Below are 23,640 nucleotides of genomic sequence, written 5' to 3'. Positions count from 1 at the left end.
TTCGGTGAAGCACAGCGGTGGCAGTTCTGGAAAAAGTCAGAGTTTTGTCTGTGGACGGCGGAGCAGCAGCAGTTCATCCACCTTGTTGACCGGAGAGCGGAAAACGGTCAAATGTATTTGTCTGTGTAATGCATTGGCAGCAGGGTGGGTGCAGATCGAAGTCCCGCAGTTTCGACGCCTCCTCCTGATCCCACAGAGAGCAGCGGGTCCCCCCCCCCCCCGGCTAAAATCTCCGCAAAACTTCCCCGTCGGGCGGAAGACGGCGGGAAAAAGTTGACGTTTGAAAGCTCCTCCCTGTCGAATACGATCGGGGAGGGAGAGCTGAAAACTGAACAAACAAACAAAAACAGAAAAAGTTCGAGCGAGCGCAGTACCGAGGCGCCATCATTTAAAAAAAAAGAAAAAGAAAAAAAAATAGTCAAAACAAATATATACAAACATATCAATTCATATTGTGAGATATTATATTGTAGCATTAAATGACAAAAGCCTTTCATTGGCTTTGCAGGACAACAAAGCCAAGGTATTGACAAGGTCATTTCGGGATGTTCAACTGCTTTCTCTCCGACAAATTGAATCCAAGTCCTCCAGACCGAAGAAAATGACTTTGCTGTTCTGCAGAGGCTGTCGAGTGCTGCAGCTGTACTTTGAACGTAACAAATTGTGTTTTAAAAAGGTAACCGGTGATTTGCATTCCAGGAAAGTGTTTTTAAGAGGTGTCTTAGCGACGCCAGAAGTGATTTCCAAACAGCGGTTTCCACGGATGTTCTAACGAAAGTAACCCTTTGAAAATGGGGATGGGATGGTTTCCCGAAACACGGACTATCGTGGCGCTGAGTTATTCATGAGGCGTAAGTTAAAGAGCTCAAAGAGAATTTAATAAAATATGAACCGTCTTTGTTTTCCCTCCATAGAGCCATCCTAAAAATATGAAGTCGGCGTCGGAGTCATCCCTAGGTAATGAAGTGTTGGATTCGCTCAGAAAAGACCCCGGAACTCCCACTGCTTGCCAGAGAGCGAGAGAGAGATAGAGAGAGAGAGAGAGAGAGAGAGAGAGAGAGAGAGAGACGGCGGAATTTTTAACTAATCTAGGGCGGGGAAAGGGGAAGAAGAACTCGGCTATTATTTCGCTTCAGAGTTTAAATTGGCATTTTTTTTATGGAACACACGGCGCTATGCGGGACGTCGGTTGCGAGGTTTGAAAAGCTAAAGCGTTAACGGAGATGGAGGGAAGCATGTGCCATTGGCCACACACTGGGAATGAGCTTCAATGCAGGCTGTTACAGCGGAGACGGCTTTCATTTCAATACAGTAGCAATCATTTGGAAATACTTTTTCGAATCCCCTGAGCATGGATCTGAAACTCACTTCATATTTCTTGTGTTAATTATTCAAAAATCTGTTGTTTCGTCTGCATTCACCTGTTTGTTTATGTTTATTTTCAAGCCGCTTCTATTCCTTCCTTCCGTCCTTCCTGGTTAAATAAAACGATCAATAAAACTAAATCACAAGGCGGTGATTTTAGCTGATTTTAAGAGCAGCAACCGCCGAGTTGGAAGCGATGGGATCTTACCACTGAAGACGCCAGCATTCTCATGTTCAGCTTACGACATTCCTTAAAAAATAAAAATGGCTCAAAGGTGTGAAATTTGTCTACAAGGCAACGGCTGGATAAATAACATAAATAATAAAATAAAAACACACTTTTGAAACCCTTGAAACACAAAGTACTGTAAGTACTCAAGTAAAAGCATTCCGGCGTGTTTCTCTTATTCCGGATTTCTTTCATGCACACAGAACCTTTTCCAAAATTTAGCCAACTTATTTCCCACCGACTTCTTCTGCAGCGCAATTACACGGCAGTTCTCAAGATTTCTCACCGAAAGCCGGGTTGGCTATCAGGAAGAAAAACCAGGACGGAACGGAACCAGTGGCCGGGGAAGATCAAAGATCGGGATGGAGCTTCTCTAAGAGTTCTCCTGATTTAAACGTTTCCCCCATCGAAGCGGGTGGCCCTTTATAAACCCCTACGACTTATTCTCCAAATCACTGTGGGTGGAAAGATTTTGAATTTCAAAGGGAACGTCGGGACACAGGAAAAGGTCACAAGCGCCGGCGGCTCCTCATTTAAAGCTTCAAGCTTTGAGGGGACCGGGGGTCTACAGTACATGTAGGTGTTGGAACAGATTTGTCCCGTTTCCCGCGCTGCCATGACGACCTTGACAATGCAGCGCATCGAGAACACTGGCCTTGACGACACATCCCATCGTCTCCTCAAATGAGGCTCGGGCTGCCAAAACAGGCTCCCCCTAACGCGCCCGGGAAATAAAGAGAGGACGGACTCTCAAAAAACGGACTCACCGGCTTCTGGTTGCAGAGATGAAGGCACAATTAGGAATGTGCTCTGCGGAAATCTACATGAGAATTGATGCCGCCCCGGCAGCAAAAGCACTTACTCGTCAACTGTTACGACGCTCGTAAAAACATTTATTACAGTTTTAACCGGATGGAACGGGGCAGGTTTTGGAGCCTTTGGCTAAATCACATTGAAGACGATGGAGCAAAGCATATGCGCTTTCTCTAAAATACGGCCGTCGTCTATTGCCGATTCACCTTATGATTCAAAATGCTATCCGTCAGGACGGGCTGGCTGTTCTTATACCCGCTGCGCATAACGCAGATTTCGCTCATGTAGTTCTGGAAGATGAGGATCTCCAGCCGATTGTGCCGATCTCCAGGAGAAACAATTTTAAGTTTTAGCATATTTGTTCAAAAGGTTAAAAAAAAAAAAAAAGGAGGCTGGAAAGAAAAGAGAGAGAGAGCAAGAGAGAGAGAAAATAAGAAATGCAAACTGTGTGGGTGAGACATCGAAGCCCAGAAGGGGCTTGTACACATCACTGTCTTTCTGTTTCTAACAAGCAGCTTCCCTTCAACAGGGGAAACTCGAATCCACCGGGAGGCACCTGCTGCAGAAAATCCGGGCTTGGGAAGGGGGGAAAAAATAAATAAATTCATTAAAAAAAAACAAAAAAACAAAAAAACCAAAAAAGCACCGGCGCTGGAAAGACCGCGAGCGTCACATCCATCCTCCGCCCCTGCAGCACGAACGTGTGCACCCAAACCCGGGAGCGCATCGACCTCACCTTTACAGGCGTGAGCTGCTGCTCAACACGAGGTTCACAGTGAGTTTATCTGGCTCTCTGGTGTTGAGATGTTTTGAATTACGGCGTCCAAGAATTAAAACACTGCTGCAGGAGCGGTATTCAGGGATTACATTTATTTGTGTGTGTGTGTGTGTGTGTGTGTGTGTGTGTGTGTGTGTGTGTGTGTGTGTGTGTGGTCCGTCACGGCCGGAGAAGGTTTGGGAGCATCTCATGTTGCAGGGCGTGGAGCTCAAGGCCCTGCACCGGAACATCTCTTCCCTAATCGCAGATCAAAAAGGCCATCACCGCGAGGGAGGTGAAGTCCCAGCGCAGCCTCACCTCACAGACACAAATGAGTGATGAAAAAGCAACACTCAAAGAAAGACCCCTCCACAGCTTCTACCCTGTGATGGTAGTTGCATTTCTCTTTTTTCCTGTACATAATGTCATTTCAAATGACATCTTTCTTGCTGGTAAAAACTTAAAGCACTGACATATCTTTAACGGTTGTGTTGTTTTTATTGAATCAGAATGTTCATAAATAGATCAACTATACACATCATTGTATAGTCAAAGGTCAAAACAAACACTGACATTTTAGTATTAACCATGTCAATCTGAACACCAAGCAGCGAGCATGCCTGTAAATTTCCCGTTTAGATACAGTGCAAAGCTGCTCAAGGTGCATTATACCGCGAGACTCAAAAAGTGATCAGCCTTGAATGTACAATAAAAAAAAAAAAGAGGTATAAAACATAACATTACCACCGTCTCTTTTTACACACGCACACACACACACACACACACACACACACACACACACACACTTTATGCAACGAGCTGACAAAGAAATTCACATGGAGCGTGTGGAAGAATTGGTAAGAAAAACATTTGACGATTTTCAGAAGTGCAGTTCCCTGCGGAGGAAAGGGAGAAAGCGGTTAAACCTGAGAGCCCTATGGCACAGGCTGTTCTACAAATGTATCATACGTCACGGAGAAAGAAGCCAAAGACAGAGGGTACACATTGTGCGGCATGTTTGCTTTTTATCCTTCTAAATCCATTAAGAGTGATCGCCCCTTATTGCCCATTAGCTACCTGTCTGACGCGCCGGCCTTTGTGCCTCTATTAGCCCGGCTCAAGTGTCCTTGTCAAAATACAATCCAACCACCCAGCCTCGCTCAGACCAAATCCTTTATTAAAACCAATATTGTTACGATCTACGGAAGAAAATAAATGTCAAATCGACAACAAACTGACCACTGCCGTCCAAATGGATTTCTTCATGGACAAAAAAATATATAATAATAAATCACCTTCACAATCTGTACCAAAATAAATAACTCCCTATTTGCTGTGGACGACTTGACGTCTCAATGAGCCCCACTGGGTCTGTGGCTTCCCCAGTCTCCTCCGTTTGGGGGGAATCTTTGGCCTTGAGTTCCGTTGTGCTGTCGACGGTGCTGCTCCAGGCCAAAAAGCTCGGCCCCCCAGGCCGCCTCCCGGACCCCCGGGCGACCCCGCAGCCACAGCGCTACTCTGCTAATCCAGTGAGTGACCTGCGCCCTTCCTGAAGGCTACTTGTTCACGGACAGCAGCAGGTTAATCTGAAAACAGACAAAGCCGTCGAATGCGTTTAGGGAGGAAACGTCCAAAGCTTCTCGACGGGAACCATTCTTTGGGAAACATGCCTTTGAAATTTGAGGGGGGGGGGGGGGGGGGGGTCTCTTCTATCTTATTCCAGCTGCAGCTCACCTGCTCCATAGAGGGACAGGCGATGATTTGAAGGTCTTCTCCGCTGTATTCCTCCTGGATCAAGGCGTGGAGCCTCTGGAAAACATGCTGGATGTTATTCTGTGGGGGAAAAAAAAGTCACAAGTAAGTACTGGATTGAAGTAAAAAGAAAAAACAAAAAGAAAAAACAACAACATAAATTACATTTAAAATTAACCCAATGAACCGCAATCATATACTTTGTTCATTTAGCTTAAACTGACAGAACACAAAGGATAGTAACATCTCTATTAGCGACAACACTACTAAATTCAGCAGTTCACCGAAAACCTAGCGAGTGCCCGCGCTGAAAAGAAAGCTACGACAATGACTTAGAAAGCGACAGACTGAGTCGATCCGCTCCCCACCCACCCGGACAGGCTTGAAAAGGATAAATTCCGTGTCTCTGTTAGCCAAGTACAAGGACATGCTCTGTAAGGTGCTCGGCAGCTTGCTCTTCATCACCCGGTAGGTGGCCATCACGATATCATTGATCTTTGCTGAAAAGGGAGAGGAACAAAAAAAAAAAAAAAAAAAAAAATGGAGGCACAGGAGGACACAACTTTCGAAAAAAATAAAAATAGCGCAATACAACCTCTTCCGTGTGCTAGAGGAGTTTTGATCAATTATGACACCACTGACATTTCCTCAGACACATCCTACCTGGCTGAGCCCACGGTTGCTGGGAGAGATTGTAGGTTGGGCCGCCTTGGATCGCCATCGTTTTGAGCGCCGCTACCTGAGCGGGGGGAAGACACAATGGTCAAGATGAAAAAGTTCCCAGTAACGTAACTCTTACAAATGCCATCCACGTAAACAAACACTGCGGCCATCTGCTGGGATGGATCTTGGCCCTTCGCCATTAGACAATGGAAATGTATTGGTTTGAAATGGACTAGCTGCATACATTATAATACCCAGCCGGCTGAATGGGATTGGCTCCCGATGATCGAAAAATAAGGTTTAGGTTAAGAAAATACTGGAGTTCTCATTAGAGATTAGGCAAGAATTACATTACCAAATGTATATAAATACAAAAAATGGGTTTTTGAATGTTTAATTATGAACAATTTCTTTGTTTTGTGAGTAAAATCCTGCAATTTCCCTCCAGGGATTACATATGTATGACATACACCAATCAGCCACAACATTAAAACCACCACTAATAACCACTAATATTGTGTAGCTCCCCCTCGTGCCGCCAAACCAGCTCTGATCCGTGGAGGCATGGACTCTACAAGACCTCTGAAGGTGTCCTGTGGTATCTGGCACCAAGACGTTAGCAGCAGATCCTTTAAGTCCTGAAGGTTGTGAGGTGGGGCCCCCATTGATCAAGCTTGTTGTTCCAGCACATCCCACAGATGCTCCATCGGATCGGACCCTAACCCCACCCATCCACATGACGTAGAAGAAAACGTGATTCATCAGACCAGGCCACCTTCTACCATCGCTCCATGGTCCAGTTCTGATGCTCACGTGCTCATTGTAGGAGCTTTCAGTGCTGGACAGGGGTCAGCACGGACACTCTGACCGCTCTGCAGCTACACAACCCCCTACGCAGCAAGCTGTGATGCACTGTGTGTTCTGACACCTTTCTATCATAGCAGCATTAACTTTTTCAACAATTTGTGCTACAGTAGCTCTTCTGTGGGATCGGAGCAGACGGGTTAGACTTCGCTCCCCACACGCATCAGTGAGCCCATGGGCGCCCATGCCCCTGTCGCCAGTTCACCTGTTGTCCTTCCTTGGACCACTTTTGGTGGGTACTAACCACTGTATACCCGGAACACCCAACAAAACAAGTCATCTAGCCATCAAAATTTGGGCCTTTTCAAAGTCGCTCAGATGCTTACGCTTGCCCATTTTTCCAGCTCCCAACACATTCCAGAATTGACTGTTGACTTTCTGCCTCATACAACCCACCCCTTGCCATTGTAACGATAACGATCAATGTTGTGCACTTCACCTGTCAGTGGTTTTAATGTTGTGGCCGATCGGTGGACGTTATCTATCTAAAACATGTTTTAGCTCTCTGAGATCAGCCATTAAGCAAACAAAGGCTTCAAAAACTAAACAAAAAGAGAAAACAACAACAAAATAAGGCCCGCTTGCACTCCCGAGATAAATAAATATGTGAAGGCACACACACACACGCGCACACACACGGGAAAGTGAAGGTCGACGTGTGCAGTCACAGCCCGGGGCTAAGTCTGCCTTCCTTCCATCGAGCACTTACCTTTGTGAGAAACTCCTCAAGGTTCCCCACAAAGATCTGAGTCTGCTGCTGGATGAACTGCTCACAGCTGAACTTCAGCTGTCGGTCCACATCCTTTTTAGAGTCAATGTAGTGTTCCTTTATCTCCGGTGTTCCCTGCGGGGGGGCAGGGGGGAAAAAAAAAAGTTTAATACGATCAAGTGGCGTTTCCCTAGGCGGCGCGCTATCAAAGCACCCGGAAATGTGTGATACATTTAAAAAAAATAAGACGAACACACCCTACCTCCAATAGGAATTCGAGTATTGCGTTGTGACTGTTAAGTCGGAAAAATTTGGGAACAGCCTTGGGGTTGAGGATTTTGAAGGCAGCGTCTGAGCACAAGAGCAGGGAGACGGTATCTCAGCTGGTGAAGAATGACAGTGCCCTCTAGTGGCACACATTAAAAATGACCTTGTCTGGGACGAGGCGAGGGTAGCAGGAGGGGCATGTTTGCCCTCTGAGCCATCGGTTAATGCACATTATGGTGTTAGATTGCGCTGTAATTTTCACTCTTAATTGTTGGCATTGATGCGTGTTATAGGCACAAGGTACTTAATGGGCATGACAGTGTAATGACCGGTTTTATGGAGCCGAACAGCTCCGCAAAGTGCTACTTTAATTATCTCACCTCGGGTTTTCTTCAGGTCCAGTGAGATTTCTTTAATGGCAAAATCGGTATGGAAGGGGGCGATCTGCTCTCGCATTATCAGCAGGTGTTTGATCAGGAAGAGCTGGCCGTCGACTTGTGTCTACAGGAGATGAAACCACGCTATGAAATCCGTGGTGGCCGTGTCATCGCCGAAGGGCATTGATAGCTCACCGAGCAACAAAGAGCGGATAAGAGGCGTGGGCTTTTTTTGAAGGGATAAGCAGGATTAACCTATTAAACTATCGATGAACGACAGATACAAACAGGGCATGCTGATGATGCACAGGGAAATGGCAGAGAGCAAAATTTACAGTTCGAAGAGTCACTTAAATGTTGGAAAACTGTCTTTATTGACATGAGGGGGAGGCGAACCCCCTGAGATTGATAAATAGCTGGACTGAAACAGGCCGGTTGCCAGATATTGACAGCAACTTTTTGAATGCAGAGTACAATATAGTATTCATAAAAAATAATTTCCAGCCGCTGTATTTAAGGCCACGCTACAGTGCATCTCTCTGTATCTATAAACAAACAAAAAAAATAAACAAACACAAAGGGCTGTACTCTATAAAACATCAGTGCCAACCTTGGTTTTGAGGATAATATCAAAAGCTTTAAGCAGGGACTGGATGCAGGCAGATAAGGCTTCTTGAGATAAACCCTGGAAGACAGTTCTCTGGGAAAAACCACAAAATCACAGCGGGAGAAGGAGAAAAGGGAGACGTTCAGTAAACCGGCAACAAGGCGCTGCACATCTGGCCACATCTTGAGGGACACAGGAAACGGTCTCACACACGCGTTGAGACGTGTGAATAATGGAAAGCAGACACTCACATCGATGCACCTGTAGAGCTTAGACAGACACACGAGCGTTCTCCGGACGGTGGGGTACCACATGCCATGCAGGTCAGCGGGGGAAACGGACGCCTGCAGGCGCGACGCCTCCACATTCCCTGTGAGTGGACGGTGCAGAGGGAAGGGAAGGTGAAGGGGGGTTGGGGAGGGGGCATTTAGCCAATGAAAACCCTTTCTTAACAACAGCGTTAAAAGCAGCAGCGCAGTCTGATAAGGCATATCAGACTATACCTGAGCCGCTGTTCCTCCTCGCTTCGGGATCCTCCAGCTGCACATCAGAAAACATGGATTCCTGCGACATCAGCTTCATCTGCTCTTCCTTCAGGCTCTGTGCAATTCTCTGTGGACCAAAAAATAAATAAAAAGACGTGATAAAAAGTGACAAGTGGTGTATTCGGTCTGAAGTAATCAAGAGAAAATGAAGGCCTGCCAGATGCTTATTTATTTTATTTTTTTTATTATTTTTATTTCTATTTTAGAAGTTAAAGTAGTCTGGATTTTTTTTTCCCCTCACCATTTTTGAAAAACAAGTTTAAAAATACAGGAATTGCTTCAGAGTGGGGAAGGACTGACAGATACAAGCATCCATCATGTAAGTACAAGTTAGTACATTTATGCTGCACTGCTTGTCTAGTAGGACCCATATTGGTGTAATCCTGACCAAACACAACATATTGAGTAAAATTTTCATGTTTTTGTGTCCAATTATTAAAAAAAACAAAAAGATTAAAAAAAAGGTGATATAGCTTTAGGTACACATGTCTGTGACTAATTTTTTTACTGAAGGCCTTCGCTGGGGATGAGTGCGATGTAGTGTGGGTTGATTCGTACTGACTAATGCACACAGTATTAGTTGCTTTTGGTAAAAGGATCTGTGAAATGACTCAAGGGTGAGGGAACCCACCTCCATCATCTCCAGTTTCTCGGGGTAGGCCAGGTCCCCTGGTGCCGGGTTGTAGCCGGTGATATCGGTCTGGATGTAAATATGAGTCCTGTAGACCAGCCTCTCCTGGACATCCTCTAGCATCTGCTTCACCACAGCATCGAAGGCACCCAACTGAGCAGCTACACACACACACACACACACACACACACACACACACACACACACACACACACACACACACACACACACACACACACACACACACACACACACACACACACACACACACACACCCCTTATGTTTACTCAGCGGCAGCCATTCCGTCCACATTACTTAGATTGGGCATAATCTTAAAATTCTATCAAGACGAGCAATTCAAAAATTTCAACCACATTCAGATATTTGTTTTCGGATGATCACTGTGAACAACCTTTTTCAGGACGGGCACATCAACCTGAATGACATGAAATGCGGCCATTGTTCTGCTGCTGAAAACGTTGCAACATTACGTTACCATAGCGACCACACAGCCCTCCAGATTCGGAGCTACTTATTCAGAACAGTGCAGTGCAGCGAGTTCCTGATGGCACGCGTTCCCTTCGTCCGTTATAATCTGGATTGCTTAACTACATCTCAGAAATTATTTTATTCCAATTGCACATTAAGAGCATGAGAGAAAAAGATTGGCCGGAAAAGAAGACAAAAACTAGCATTTCAATCAAGTTAAAGATGTCAATTTGAATAATGCTGCCTTGCTTCCTCCTTATTTTAACAACAAATCTGCTCTTCAGTGCAGCTCGTAGCAAATTGATGCCCTCGCCTTCCTCCTCATCTGCTCGTTTCCACTGTTTCTTAAGCTGTCGTCTCTCCAAAATAAGCCTATTTCTGCCTGTGGCCTCGACTTTACTGAACCCTGCTCTCCTTTGTTCCTCCCCTGCAGGAGTCCATATCTCTCCATACCATGATTATTAAATGATTTTGCCAATTCTCTCTTTCTATTCTCAGCAGCCCCTGCGGCCATTTAACCTTTGGTTACTGCACAATAATCGTTTTCCTTTTGGGATGCTGAGCGACCCCTTGCTCTCCACTATCCAGCAATGGGGAGAAAAATTACTGCTTATTTACTGCCACATGGGTATGTGGTATATTAATTATTATAGTAACAATAATAATAATAAATATGGGTGTAGGCAGCAATGTGCGGGGTCAAGGTTGGTCGTGTTAGTCAGGAATTAGTTTTCCGAGTTTCCATGAAACGCAGCATCTCTTCCTATCGAGCCAAATTACAATTTCCCGAGTTCCCATGGAACTCAGCATCAGCTCAAATTAATTTTCTGGGTTTTCTTCGAACGCAGCATCGGCATCAAAGCAATACACACCAGTGGGGTCTAGAACGCAGCACACTGCGCACCTTGCCCGCTGTGAAAGCCCCCCAAAAGCCACAAGCTGCACGTATATAACAAATTAGACGATGATGTCACAACGCACCCGGCTTCACCACCCCAGGCGGCTCCACCACTGCAGCCCGCTCCGCTCCACCAACGTCCTGCTACTTCAGGTAGATTGGCAACATTTTTTTTTTGTAATTCCTGCCCCAAATATAGATCGATGTGGATCAAACTGGCATAACAAAATGTCGGAACTGCGAATCCAACGACAATTCATGTCCGTTCGGCAGTTACTGTGCGCCAGACACTTTCAGATGGAAAAATACCAAGGAGAAAAAATGCTGTGAGCCAGACACTTTGAGCCGAAAAAACCCCCCCAAAAAAAATTAACTAAACTAGGACCCTTAACTCTGTAACTGTTGTTGATCTCACTTGTAGGTAAAGCTGATCAGTAGCAAAGAAATCAAGACCATATTGTATACTAACTGTCTTGGATGCAAAATAAAAAGAAAGAAGACGTTATTATTATGGGATTGGCACACAGGGGTAACGTACCATTGTTGTGAACGTGGTCTTCCAGCATTTCATTTTTGAGGATGCCACAAAGCTCGGACAGGGTCTCAAGGTGAATGACGTGGATGATTAGAGGCCGGAGGACATCGTACAGAGACAAACACAACTTCTCCAATAACTCACTGTCAGGAACGAAACAAAAATTTGTTATTTTACTCTTTTTTCCCAGCGAGAAAAACAACAATAACAAAGAATTGTAACTATAATATTGCCCCATCAAAATTGTTTTTAAATAACTGGTAAATGGTGAACAGTAGGTACTGATAATGAACGCCTTCATATAATCATTATGTTGTAGTGGTCGCTGGTTAGGTCGGGGCGCCGGTCAGAGTCTCAGTCTTCGGCGTTCCTGGTGACGTAGCGGAATGCTTCCTTAAAGGCGCAGAGCGTGCCAATGTATGTATATTATTATGAAGCAATTTTAGTTTGTACATTTATAAATAAGTAAGTGATTACTATACAACTAATAATGATAACAATAAACAGGCTGAGATAAAGGCTTGAAGATAAAGGCTACCACACAAATGGGCCAAAAACCAAAACAAGCATAATAATAGAGTCTGTGTGAAGTCAGGCAGTGACTTACTCTAGTTTGAGGGTTGGTTTCGAGAAGAACTCGTAGCAGAGTTGGTGTTCATCCTGGCAAACGTGAACCATGAAGGCACAGCCGCTGCGGACCTAAGAAAATAAATCAAAGATCCTCATCTGAAAAAGGGCAGTATATCTCATCCAGATTTGGTTGACACCAATTTCAATGCAGGGCTACAGGGAGAATCAACTCGCCTAGCTTCCGTGAAATTACGGAAATTCCACTTCCAGCACCTCAAAAGAGTTATTTAAGTTTGTCTTAATCTAAGTAAGAAGGTATCCCTTTAAGGGCATACATTACATTGTTTTAGTAATACAAACAACCTAAAGTAATTTTGTAATTAGAAACTAAATCATATTATTCCTGGATATGTTATATATACACAAAATAAACTTATACAATTCCTCTAAAGTGGCAAATCTCACTGCCCTACCAGTGCACAGTGATCTCTGCTGTTTTGACTGGTCAGGTCCGTGATGGTGGATGTGATGCATGGACTGAGCAGCTGCTCCCTCTGGTCCAGGTAGCACTGGTGGATCTGATCCAGGAGCTGATGGTATCTGGTGACATCAGAGTTAAAGGGGAAAATAACCCAAATTTAGGCACACAAAATAGAAATAACATGTCATTTTAATTCTGCAGATATAGATCCAAGCACACAGGGCTTGATGTACATACTCTGGGATCTTCTCAGCCCGCTGCTCTATCTGCTCAATAAGTGACTGAAAAAATAAAATAAACTCACATTCATAAAGCAAATTTTGTTCAAGTTGGAAAAGTCTCCAAAAATTCAGAGATTTAAGAAAATGTTAATATCATACTCACCCTGACTTTTGGTGCAGCTGCTCTAAATTTTACATAGTACAGAGTGAAGGCATTGTCTGCATTGGCCAAGCCAAGAGGATCCTGAAAAATAACAAGTGCTTAGACCAGAAAACATGGAGCAATACATCTAAACAACAACCACTTATTTGCAGAATGGGTTGAACGTACCCTTTTTGTTAACTGGCTCGTGAGATTTTGCATAGTATTTACAATGTGGGTCTTCATGAAGTGCATAGCTTTGGAGAGACACTGTTTGAACTTCGCCAGGTAAACTGGGTAGTCCTTGAAGTTGGGCTGAAATCAGTGAGATAATTATCTGTTAAGTGCGTGTATATATATATATATATATAAATAACATACTTATATATACACATTCATACATACATACATATGTATATCTAGACAAATGTGGGTACATATATACACACACATATACTGTAATACACACACACACACACACACACACACACACACACACACACACACACACACACACACACACACACACACACACACACACACACACACACACACACACACTGCCTAACAACAAAAGAGCCAGAGTTCCTATCAACCAGGCTTCACAGTTCACAGTTCAGAAGCATTTAAAAGGTAGATTGCAAACTACTTACATGGGAAGAAACATACTCTATGCAGTCATCCAGCTTTGATAGCATCGGTATAAAGCCTTCACTATTTACAGACAATGTGGGCGAGTTCAGTTTCTAGTAAGACAAAGAGAGGGGACATTTAGGTTGAATGATCCGTAAACTGTTTTGAGTTGAGCAGCAGCCCGTTGTGCCTGTCTGCACGTCTTTATATGTCACTGCATTTCTACGATAGACATTAGCGGCCAGACATCTATGACAAATAAATAGACAGATAGAAGAAAAATGCATACCGTGTTTATGTTCTCTAACTCGTTAAAGTACGAGAGTTTCTGCTGAATGCTCTCTGCCAGGTCGACAAGCTCCGACTGGAGAAAGGAAATAAAATTTGAGAAAAAAAATAAAATAAAAATAAAAATTGAACAGCTTTCACCCAAAGAACAAAACAATACAAATAATGTCTGAAGTGTGAGAATCAAACAACAGGGCTGATTGTAAGAGTCGACAAAATGGTTGATTAGTTCCTATATCAAGCTCTAGGAAGCATCACAGTTTTAAATCAGTGGTCTGCGAACGGGTAGTTGTGCAAATCAACATTTATTGGTCTGCTGCAGGCAACAGAAATGCCAGGCAGTGTAATTTAAATGATTTCTATCCATGATTGTTACAACAATTATTATATCCACTCCACATATAAACAACGCTACTATTCACTGTCAGCTACAATGGCATGCTGCTAACCTGCTCTTTGAGGAGTTGTTCACAGGCCTCATGTAGTGTGCCTGTCTTATTGGACACAAAAAGGTATTGCTTCTGAAGGGAGTCCAAGTGCTCAAGAGCTGCACTAACATCTTTCAGGATAGCGTCACACTGCTCCTGGTAGCAGTTGAGATGGTCTCTGGTTTTCCTGAAGGAGAAACAAACATACATAAACCGACTAAAGATATGTGACTCAAATATACTAGTTGGAAAGATGGCAGGCAGGTTATCACACAGTAAATCATGAACTAATTCAACTTGAAAGTAAACAAGCCATATATTTTAACCTTTTCAAAATTAATTACTGATACAAAGGATACAGCATTCATAGCACACAGGTATTGGAGCAATAACAATGATTGAAAAGTCACCTGTATTTTGCCCCATCTTCCTGGTCCATTTTTGTCTGCAGCTTGGCAAACCAGGAAAAAAACTATAAAGAAAAAGATTCTATTAGAAATCAGCCTCTGACCCATTTAAACATCTAACAGTTTAGATCAGTGTTTCTGTCATCCAGTAATTGCCGGTTTTTGACCAGGAAAATCTGTTAAAGTCCGACATATTTATATCTCTCCGGTCATAATGTCCAGTGAAAATAATAGCACAAAGTACAATTTGAATTAGTGTTGGGTGGATCATTTTGATAAAAAACGGGAAGCCAATCAGTTTGGACGAATTAAAGCTGATCTGAAAGCTTCACCTCTGACCAATCATGTTTGTCAATATAGAACTAAAACCCGCCCACTGCCAAGTGGACAGGTTGTGCTTGCAAGCACAGTAAACACACATGGAGCGGACCCACACACACACACACACACACACACAGCGTCCTGAAGAGAAGCAGAAAGATTATGTATCATTGACAACAGGGACACATACTGTTCATCCATTGTTTGCCGTTTTTTTGGATATTAAAGTTCCGACCCAAAGCAGACCATAAATATTCATTTTGTAAAATATGTAGACTGGAAAAAAAAATGGTGCCGGTGGCTGTAAGATTAAAATTTCCCGGACAAACGGGAGAAATTACGGTCAAATATTATCTTCTCTCTATCTTTTCGTCTTTATTAAGCTTTAAATCAATTGATAAGCAGGCTTTATAGAGAATGACATCATCAAGGCATGTAGATGTATAATTATTTTTATTGAATATTCAAATTAAAATCCGTCAGTCCTGTCAATAAACGCCATTTTAAAATTAAATAAATAAAAATGACGAATATTACTCCTTGAAATCATGTAATTTCCCAAGGACACATCATCTCTCTGTTTCTCCTCAGAGTTCTAGACGCTGCGGCTCCGTCTCCGCTCCTTGTGTACTATGTTTACCAGTGCTACCTGTCCATGAGGGAGGGGGCGAGGCTTAGTTCTACAAATTATTATGCAAACTGGATTTAAGTGTCATAAACATTTAATTTTTTGTTTTTCAATAAAACTCATGGATGGTATTGTGTCCCAGGGCTCTTTGGATCACCGAAATCAATCTCAGACCCCTGTGAAAATTAGTTTGCCAGGTGAGCCCAATTAAAGGAAAACTACTTAAGAAGGACGTTCCACGTTATTAAGCAGGCCACAGGTTTCAAGCAATATGGGAAAGAAAAAGGATCGCTCTGCTGCAGAAAAGCGTCAAATAGTTCAATGCCTTGGACAAGGTATGAAAACATTAGATATTCCACAAAAACGTAAGCGTGATCATTGTACTGTGAAGAGATTTGTGGCTGATTCAGAGCACAGATGGGTTTGTGCAGATAAAGGCATAATGAGGAAGGTTTCTGACAGAGAAATTCATCGGATTAAGCTGCTAAAATGCCATTAAAAAGCAGCAAACAGGTATTTGAAGCGGCTGGCGCCTCTGGAGTCCAGTGCAGTTGTGCATAAACCTACTATTGGGCCGCTCACAAGCATTGGTTAGGGGTTGCAGTGGGCCCAGAAACGGTTGCAGTGGGCCCAGAAATACATGAAGACTAATTTTCAAACAGTCTTGTTTACTGATGAGTGCCGTGCAACCCTGGATGGTCCAGATGGATGGAGTAGTGGATGGTTGGTGGATGGCCACCATGTCCCAACAAGGCTGCGAGGTCAGCGAGGAGGTGGCGGAGTCATGTTTTGGGCCGGACTCATGGGGGAGAGAGCTGGTAGACCCCTTTAGGGTCCCTGAAGGTGTGAAAATTACCTTGGCAAAGTACATAGAGTTTGTGACTGACCACGTTCTTCCATGGTACAAAAAGAAGAACCGTGCCTTCCGTAGCAAAATCATCTTCATGCATGACAATGCACCATCTCATGCTGCAAAGAACACCTCTGTGTCATTGGCTGCTATGGGCATAAAAGGAGAGAAACTCATGGTTTGGCCCCCATCCTCTCCTGACCTCCACCCTATTGAGAAACTGCGGAGCATCCTCAAGCAAAAGATCTATGAGGGTGGGAGGCAGTTGGCATCAAAACAGTGGCTCTGGGAGGCTGTTCTGACGTCCTGCAAAGAAATTCAAGCAGAAACTCTCCAAAAACTCACAAGTTCAATGGATGCAAGAATTGTGAAGGTGATATCAAAGAAGGGTCCTAATTTAACATGTAACTTGGCCTGTTAAGATGTTTTTGATTGAAATAGCTTTTGATTTCAGTAAATATGACCTCCTAATGCTGCAAATTCAACAAAAGACCCTTTTCAGTTCTTTACAACCTATAAAATGTTTTGAAACTCTGTTGTGCTCAATAATTTGGAACAGTGCATTTTGAGTATTTTATTTTTGAAAAAAATACTGTTATCATTGGGAAGTTTGTTCAATAACATTAGAACTATACCCTAATGGTTGATGACTTGAAAATTATACTGTCATTTGCATCGACTATTTAGGAAAATCAGAGAAAAATATCATTTGCATAATAATTTGGAACGCAGTGTATATTGACCTACGTGATTGGTCGGAGGTGAAGCTTTCAGATCAACTTTAATTCGTCCAAACTGATTGGCTTCCCGTTGCAACTTGCCAAGCATGGAAATTAACAGATCCGCAGATTTTTTTTTTTTTTTAATCTAAATGATCAACCCAGCACTAATTAAAATTGTGCTTGGAGGGAATTATTTTCACCGGACATTATGACGGGAGAGATTAAGATATGTTGGACTTCAACAGATTTTCACGGTCGAAAAACCGGCAATTACCGGATAATTGAAACGCCGGTCGCAAGGAAGATGGACAACACCATGAACTTTATAATTTATTAAATTATTTATGACCTACTTGTCATATTTATTTTGTTTTTGATTTAATCAGACTTTTATTTGAGTGAAATGTAAATAAAAATGGCTGGACTTGTTAATTATTGTTCACGAACGGAAATTATTTGATTTCAAGTAGTAATATTCTTCATTTTTATTTATTTATTTTTAAAAATGGCTAACTGATGGGACTAATTTTATTTTGACTATTCAATAAAAATATTATACATCTACATGCCTCGATAATGTCATTCCCGATATAGACTGCTTATCAATTGTTTTGAAGCTCAGTAAACACAGATAATATTTGACCGGAATCTCTCCCATTTGTCCAGGAAGTTGAAAACTTCCAGGACACGTTGACTGGCAACAATTTCTTCTCATGGAAACTTCGGTTGAGATTAACTGTTCTGTGTTACTGCACCTGCTGCGCAGTCTCAATCCTGTCGCTCTCCATATCAAGCATCTGGAATCCCTTCAGCAGAACATGCTCGGTTGAGGCTGGCACGGTTGTTGTGAATGGTGAGTGCAAGGAGCGAGACGACAGGCTGCACAAATCTTCGATGGGCAACTAGGAAGCAAAGCAATAAAACAATATATACACTCAGTGTGCATTTTATTAGGTACGCCTGTACAATCCAATGTAATCTAATAGACAATACACCAGATCAGCCATAATTCTTTCTTTATGTTGAGTACAATGTTCCTATTATGTTGCTTACTGTCATAGAAGAGGTATTCATTTAATGATATGTTTTAGCAGCGGGATCATAGTTTGTGGTGGTGTTGTACTGAACTGCATTATATTCAGAGGTGTTTCTAATATTCTGTACCCCCCATGTATGTCAAAAGGGAGGACCAAAAAGGTGAAACACCTCAATAGAATGTTGTCATAAACATACACTACTCACAAAAAGTTAGGGATATTTGGCTTTTGGGTGAAATTTATGGAAAATGTAAAAAGTTCACGCTACAGTGGTATTATATCATGAAAGTATGGCATTTAAGTAGAAGCATGCAATGGTGATTTCCTCATCTCAAACAATTTATTGAAACAAAAGCCAACAACAGTGGTGGGTTTACCACAACAAAAAATGTCAATGTCTCAATAACTTGTCATGTGCCCTTGAGCATCAATTAAAGCTTGACAACGACGTCTCGTGCTGTTCACAAGTCGACTTATTGTCTGCTGAGGCCTGGCACCCCGCTATTCTTGAAGGGCGGCCCTCAGGTCATTGAGGTTCTGGGGTACACAGCGACTCAGCTGATCCCATAGGTTTTCTCTGGGATTCAGGTCTGGAGAAAGTGCAGGCCACTCCATTTGAGGTACCCCAGTCTCTAGCAGCCGTTCCCTTATGATGCGACCTCGATGAGCTGGAGCATTGTCGTCCATGAAGATTTAATTAGGCCTGTGTTGTTCAGGCAGGGGCACAATGACTGGATTAATGATGTTATTCAGGTAGTATCGGCTTGTCACTGTACCATTCACAAAGTGTAGGGCAGTTCTGTATTGACTAGACACACCTGCCCACACTGTAACACCACCACCACCACCACCAAAGGCTCGTCTGGTGACAACAGTGGGTGATGCATAGCGCTCTCCTTGACGTCTCCAACATCGTTGGCGGCCATCATTTCTGCTCAACGTGAATCGACTTTCATCAGAGAACAGCACTGAGGCCCACCGGTGCCTCGTCCAGCGTAAATGCTCCCTGGCCCATGCAAGACGATGATGCCTGTGCCTGGTGGTGTGGTCGTCTAGCACCCAGACCACGCTGATGTCAACGGTTTCAAATGGTCTGACGTGACACTTGGGTGCCTCTAACCTCATCTTAAATGTGCCTGGAGTTGAGTGGCATTCACCATCCGGTTCCGCAGGGCACTGTTCACAATGAAGTGGTCATCAGTGTGGGATGTGGCCAAAGGACGTCCACTTCTATGCCTTTCTGTGACTTTTCCAGTCTCTGTATCTCTGTTGCAAACTGCTGATGACACTCTGTGACACTCTAAGCTCAGTGGCCATTTCCCTCTGAGAATATCCTGTTTGAAGCCTCGCAACGGCGAGGTACTGTTGATCAATTGTTAGGTGTCGTCTTGGTCTCATGATGTCAGAATGTGAACAGCATGATGAAGAGGACTGTTTAGATACCAATTCTAATTGAACCAGGAAATGTATTGGTCGATTCATGGATCAAACACCTGTTGTGAATTTTGCCGTTCAGCTCCATGTTGGAGAACAGCAAGTTGCGCAAAAAGTACTGAAACATTGAACAGTTGGACATGTGCATTCAAAAGTTTAGAGAAGGTCAAATTAAGTTCACCTGTAAAGGTTATAGTGCATTTTATCTTCATACTGAAATTTCACCCGAAAGCCCAATATCCCTAACTTTTTGTGAGTAGTGTATAATTGAAGTTACACATTTTGGACGCTATGTCAACAAAAACTGAACATTATAAACAAGTAGAATACATGACAGAGCTGATGTATTGGATTACATTCATTTGTACAGGTGTACTTAATAAAGTGCACACTGAGTGTATATAACACCTAATGTCGATTACGCACATTTTAATATTAAAAGAGCTTATTGTGCACAATCACCGGGTGTCATGACATTTCATTGCATATATATGTATGACCGTATGTATATGTATGTGACAAATAACCTCTTGACTCTCGCTTGACCTGAACTGTCCAGAGTAGCGCATCTGACGTGATGGGGTGCAATCTCTTCACTGAGCTTCATCGACTGTTGTAGCCAATATCTCTATCTGCTTGGTCATAATATCCACATTAGTAACACTCGTAATTTTCTCTCAAATATTTCGTAAGTGTGTTGTGATACCACTAATCATCCCCAAAAGATCACCAAGTTGTCGATACCGAAGTATTTGCCAAGAAGATATTCTGTGTAGCCAATTATCAGCGACCACCTTGAAACGATCATACAGGTAGCTTTATAGACAATAGACAATATACACCAAAAACAAATGAGTAAATCCAAAAACGAAATAAAATTTGAAAAGAAAATGGCAACATATAGTTAACCTAAATTTCGTTATACACAACAAACCTCTGCATGAACAATTCAAATAGTATTGCTAATAGCAATAGTGATATTGATCGCGATACAGCGAACTTGATTAGCATCGCGGCGCTCTCCAGCTTAAGTTGCTAGCTGGACTAGCTCACCTCCGGCGGGACAGAGACGGTCTCGGCGGCCACCCGGATCTCCAGGAGAGAGTCCGTTTGTCTCTCCGTGAGTGGCGCCATCGCGTCGGCGCTACGGTCCCACAGTGCGAGCTTCTCCCGGGTTTCTTTATCAGCGAGGTCCAAGAGCGACTGGTCCGTGGTCGCCATCGTCTTCCTGGACGCTGTCAACAACGTCAGCAGCGGCGGCGGCAGCAGCAGGAAGCTACTTCCTGTTCCGGGAGCGGGGCGTGGCCTGGCGAGTGACGTCGGGAGCAGAAGAAACATGTGGCCTGAACCCGGTGTGAGGTTGGAAACGGACAATATAAAAATATGAAAAGGATCATTATCAGAGCTATCTTTGGCCGAGAAACCTAATGAGCTATTCATAAACTACTTATCCACGGCGGTTGTTCTTCATTTGAGGCCGGAAGCAAGCATAAGATCTCCAAATGTGGATGCATTGATTACGCTGACATGTACTTGACGGCGTTTGCTTATTTTGTTTGTTGCATTTGCAGACTACTACTACATAGGAAAATAAAAAATTTAAATAATAATAATAATATTATTATTATTAGTAGTAGTAGTAGTAATAATAATAATAATAATAATAATAATAATAATAATAATAATAATAATAATATTATTATTATTATTTACTGTTGCTGTTATTATTGTTGTTGTTGTTATTATTTTATTACCTTTCTTTTCACGAGCCCTGCATTATGTTTCAGGCTATGTTCGTTGGGAGGTGGAACGCTCTCACGGCGGTTGCCTTGGTTACTTCCTCTTCAGAGACATACAGGTAAGGCTGATTGCCGAGTGAAAATAAAATGTCCAATTGATGTGACTGGTGTGTGTGTGTGTGTGTGTGTGTGTGTGTGTGTGTGTGTGTGTGTGTGTGTGCGTGTGTGTGTGTGTGAGAGTGAGTGGGCTTTGCGATGGACTCTTAGCCCCCACACGAGCTGGCATGCATGCAGTAAGACTCTTATGCATTTCGTCAGCTCATGTGGGATGTGATTCAACCCCCTGCCACCCTGATACATATCTCCCAGCGGTGCCATGTAATACAACCACTGACTCCTGGAATACACGCTGATTCTTCGGGCGAAAGTAGGTGAAGCCTTCGCATAGCAAATTAAAAGTTACTGTCACAGATATTAAAAAAGAAAAAAAAAAACACCCAGGGCACCAGCAGGTGGAGCCCCGGGACATAACTTTCATTTGCCACCACAGATCACCATTTATTCCACACTGAAATCTCACATGCGTGTTTACATCTCGTGCTCCGGGTTTTTCCCACATCAAAGATTTCCAACTTCCAGGTGAGGCTTCTTGCCGAGCCTAGATTGCTTGTATGTCTGCGTGTCCCCCTGGCTTGTTACACCCCTTTACTAGCAGGGGTGGGCCTAGGATCCAGCCAGCCTTAACAGGAAGAAGCAGGTAGATGGATGGATGGATGGATGGAATGAATTTGAAATGTTTATTTATCCTAAACAATTTCCCTTTATGAAGTACAGTACTTACTTCAAAATGTGCGATTTCCAAAAAGCCAGCGGAGTAATGTATTAAATATTTGTAAGGACTGAAAAGAAGAAGGAAAAACTAGATTCCGACTGTGTCAAGTTGTACCTTTCTTTAGTCACAAATCATCTCACTGTCTATGCTGGTTAAATCTGCCGAACGAAACGTTCATATATTGTACTCATTGGGAATCTATTTAAATGGTTCCATATTTAAATTAATTATTTACAGGACCCCCCCCCCCACACACACACACACACCCTTAACAAAAGAAAGGTAAATTAGAACCAGTTATGCACATGGGGAAATGACACAGTTCTTGGCATCATCTCTGCTGAATAGAATTCATAAAAACAGTAAAACAACAACAAAAGCAACAAAACAGCCTATAACGGAATGTTTATGTGCAATGTCGTCGTTCAAATCATTTAGCCATTACTCCACACTCCCTTGATATTTCAAGTTGTTTGACATGCGTTGTTTTTAACTCTGCCTTTAGTCACATGTGCATTTTATAAGACAAATTGGCAAACTAATAAACAAATGGTGAAAGAAATCCTATTTTTATGCAATGTCCCTTTGCCGTGATGGAGCAGCAGCTAAGATGAACAAATCGGATTACAATTTGATGAAATATTACTGAGAGAAAATGTAATGTTGTTTTCCCATTTCATCTATGCCCCGAAGGCATCCTTTAATAACCCAATTTTGCATCAGCTCACATTCAAACCGTGCTGTTCCCTGTGTTAAGATGCTGATTAATACCATGTGATTATTTAATTGAATTGAATTAACTAAACTGATATATTATCATATAATGGAGTTGCTATCCACAGTCAAATTGTATTTAGTCCTTGCCAACAGCTCTTTGGGAAAAGAGAAAAAGAAAATTAATTAGGCCCATATATTCATTTATAGAGAAGAATTAAAAAGGAATCAACCCCACAATTCTCATCGATTTCCAAACTATGTCTATGGCTTCCGGCGTGTGTTATACATCAAAATAAACAGCTCCAATTTTGATAGCATATGGAGCAGGGAGAGTTCGTGTACTTAAGAGTCCCTTATCATCCACATCCCCGGGGTGTCAGATGTGGAGGTCACAGTGAGTTCAGTGTTTTTCTTTCTTTTTTTTTTTCTTCTTCTTTTTTTTTTTATCTACTTAAGTTGAAAGGAGGCCGTGTGATATTCAAGCTGCGTTACTGCAGGACAACAAACGATGTCAGACCAAATCTTGTCAGATTTAAACGTTCAGAGCGGTGTTCGAGCGGCCCTTCGCAGCGACGGCGCCACTTTTCTCACCCTGCGCCGGGGTATTTATGAGTGTGCAACCAATCAAAGAGTAATCTGGATATTCTGGGTTGAAGTGCTAAAAGGGGTAAGAAAGACAAGTCATGAA

At 42.8% G+C, this 23,640-nt stretch overlaps 1 protein-coding gene across 1 annotated transcript; it reads right to left on the bottom strand.

The window, feature by feature from the left end:
* Window positions 1–3,642: 3,642 nt before the first annotated feature.
* On the bottom strand, window positions 3,643–20,885 carry cog3 (component of oligomeric golgi complex 3; the record flags this gene model as incomplete). Its single annotated transcript, XM_080019264.1, has 23 exons — window positions 3,643–4,750; window positions 4,899–4,997; window positions 5,289–5,416; window positions 5,580–5,655; window positions 7,153–7,287; window positions 7,415–7,503; window positions 7,800–7,920; window positions 8,407–8,496; window positions 8,655–8,773; window positions 8,907–9,015; window positions 9,580–9,740; window positions 11,506–11,645; window positions 12,110–12,201; window positions 12,546–12,672; window positions 12,791–12,834; window positions 12,938–13,018; window positions 13,106–13,231; window positions 13,570–13,662; window positions 13,839–13,913; window positions 14,287–14,452; window positions 14,676–14,737; window positions 17,949–18,095; window positions 20,718–20,885. The coding sequence occupies 23 exons, from the start codon at window positions 20,883–20,885 to the stop codon at window positions 4,721–4,723; spliced, it is 2,478 nt and encodes an 825-aa protein (XP_079875390.1). The 3' UTR covers window positions 3,643–4,720.
* Window positions 20,886–23,640: the final 2,755 nt, after the last annotated feature.

The sequence above is a fragment of the Zeus faber genome, assembly GCF_960531495.2.
Source record: "Zeus faber genome assembly, chromosome: 18".
Classification (NCBI taxonomy): Eukaryota; Metazoa; Chordata; class Actinopteri; order Zeiformes; family Zeidae; genus Zeus; species Zeus faber.
The sequence above is the reverse complement of the archived record's forward strand: the minus strand, read 5'-3'. Positions and strand labels throughout refer to the sequence as shown.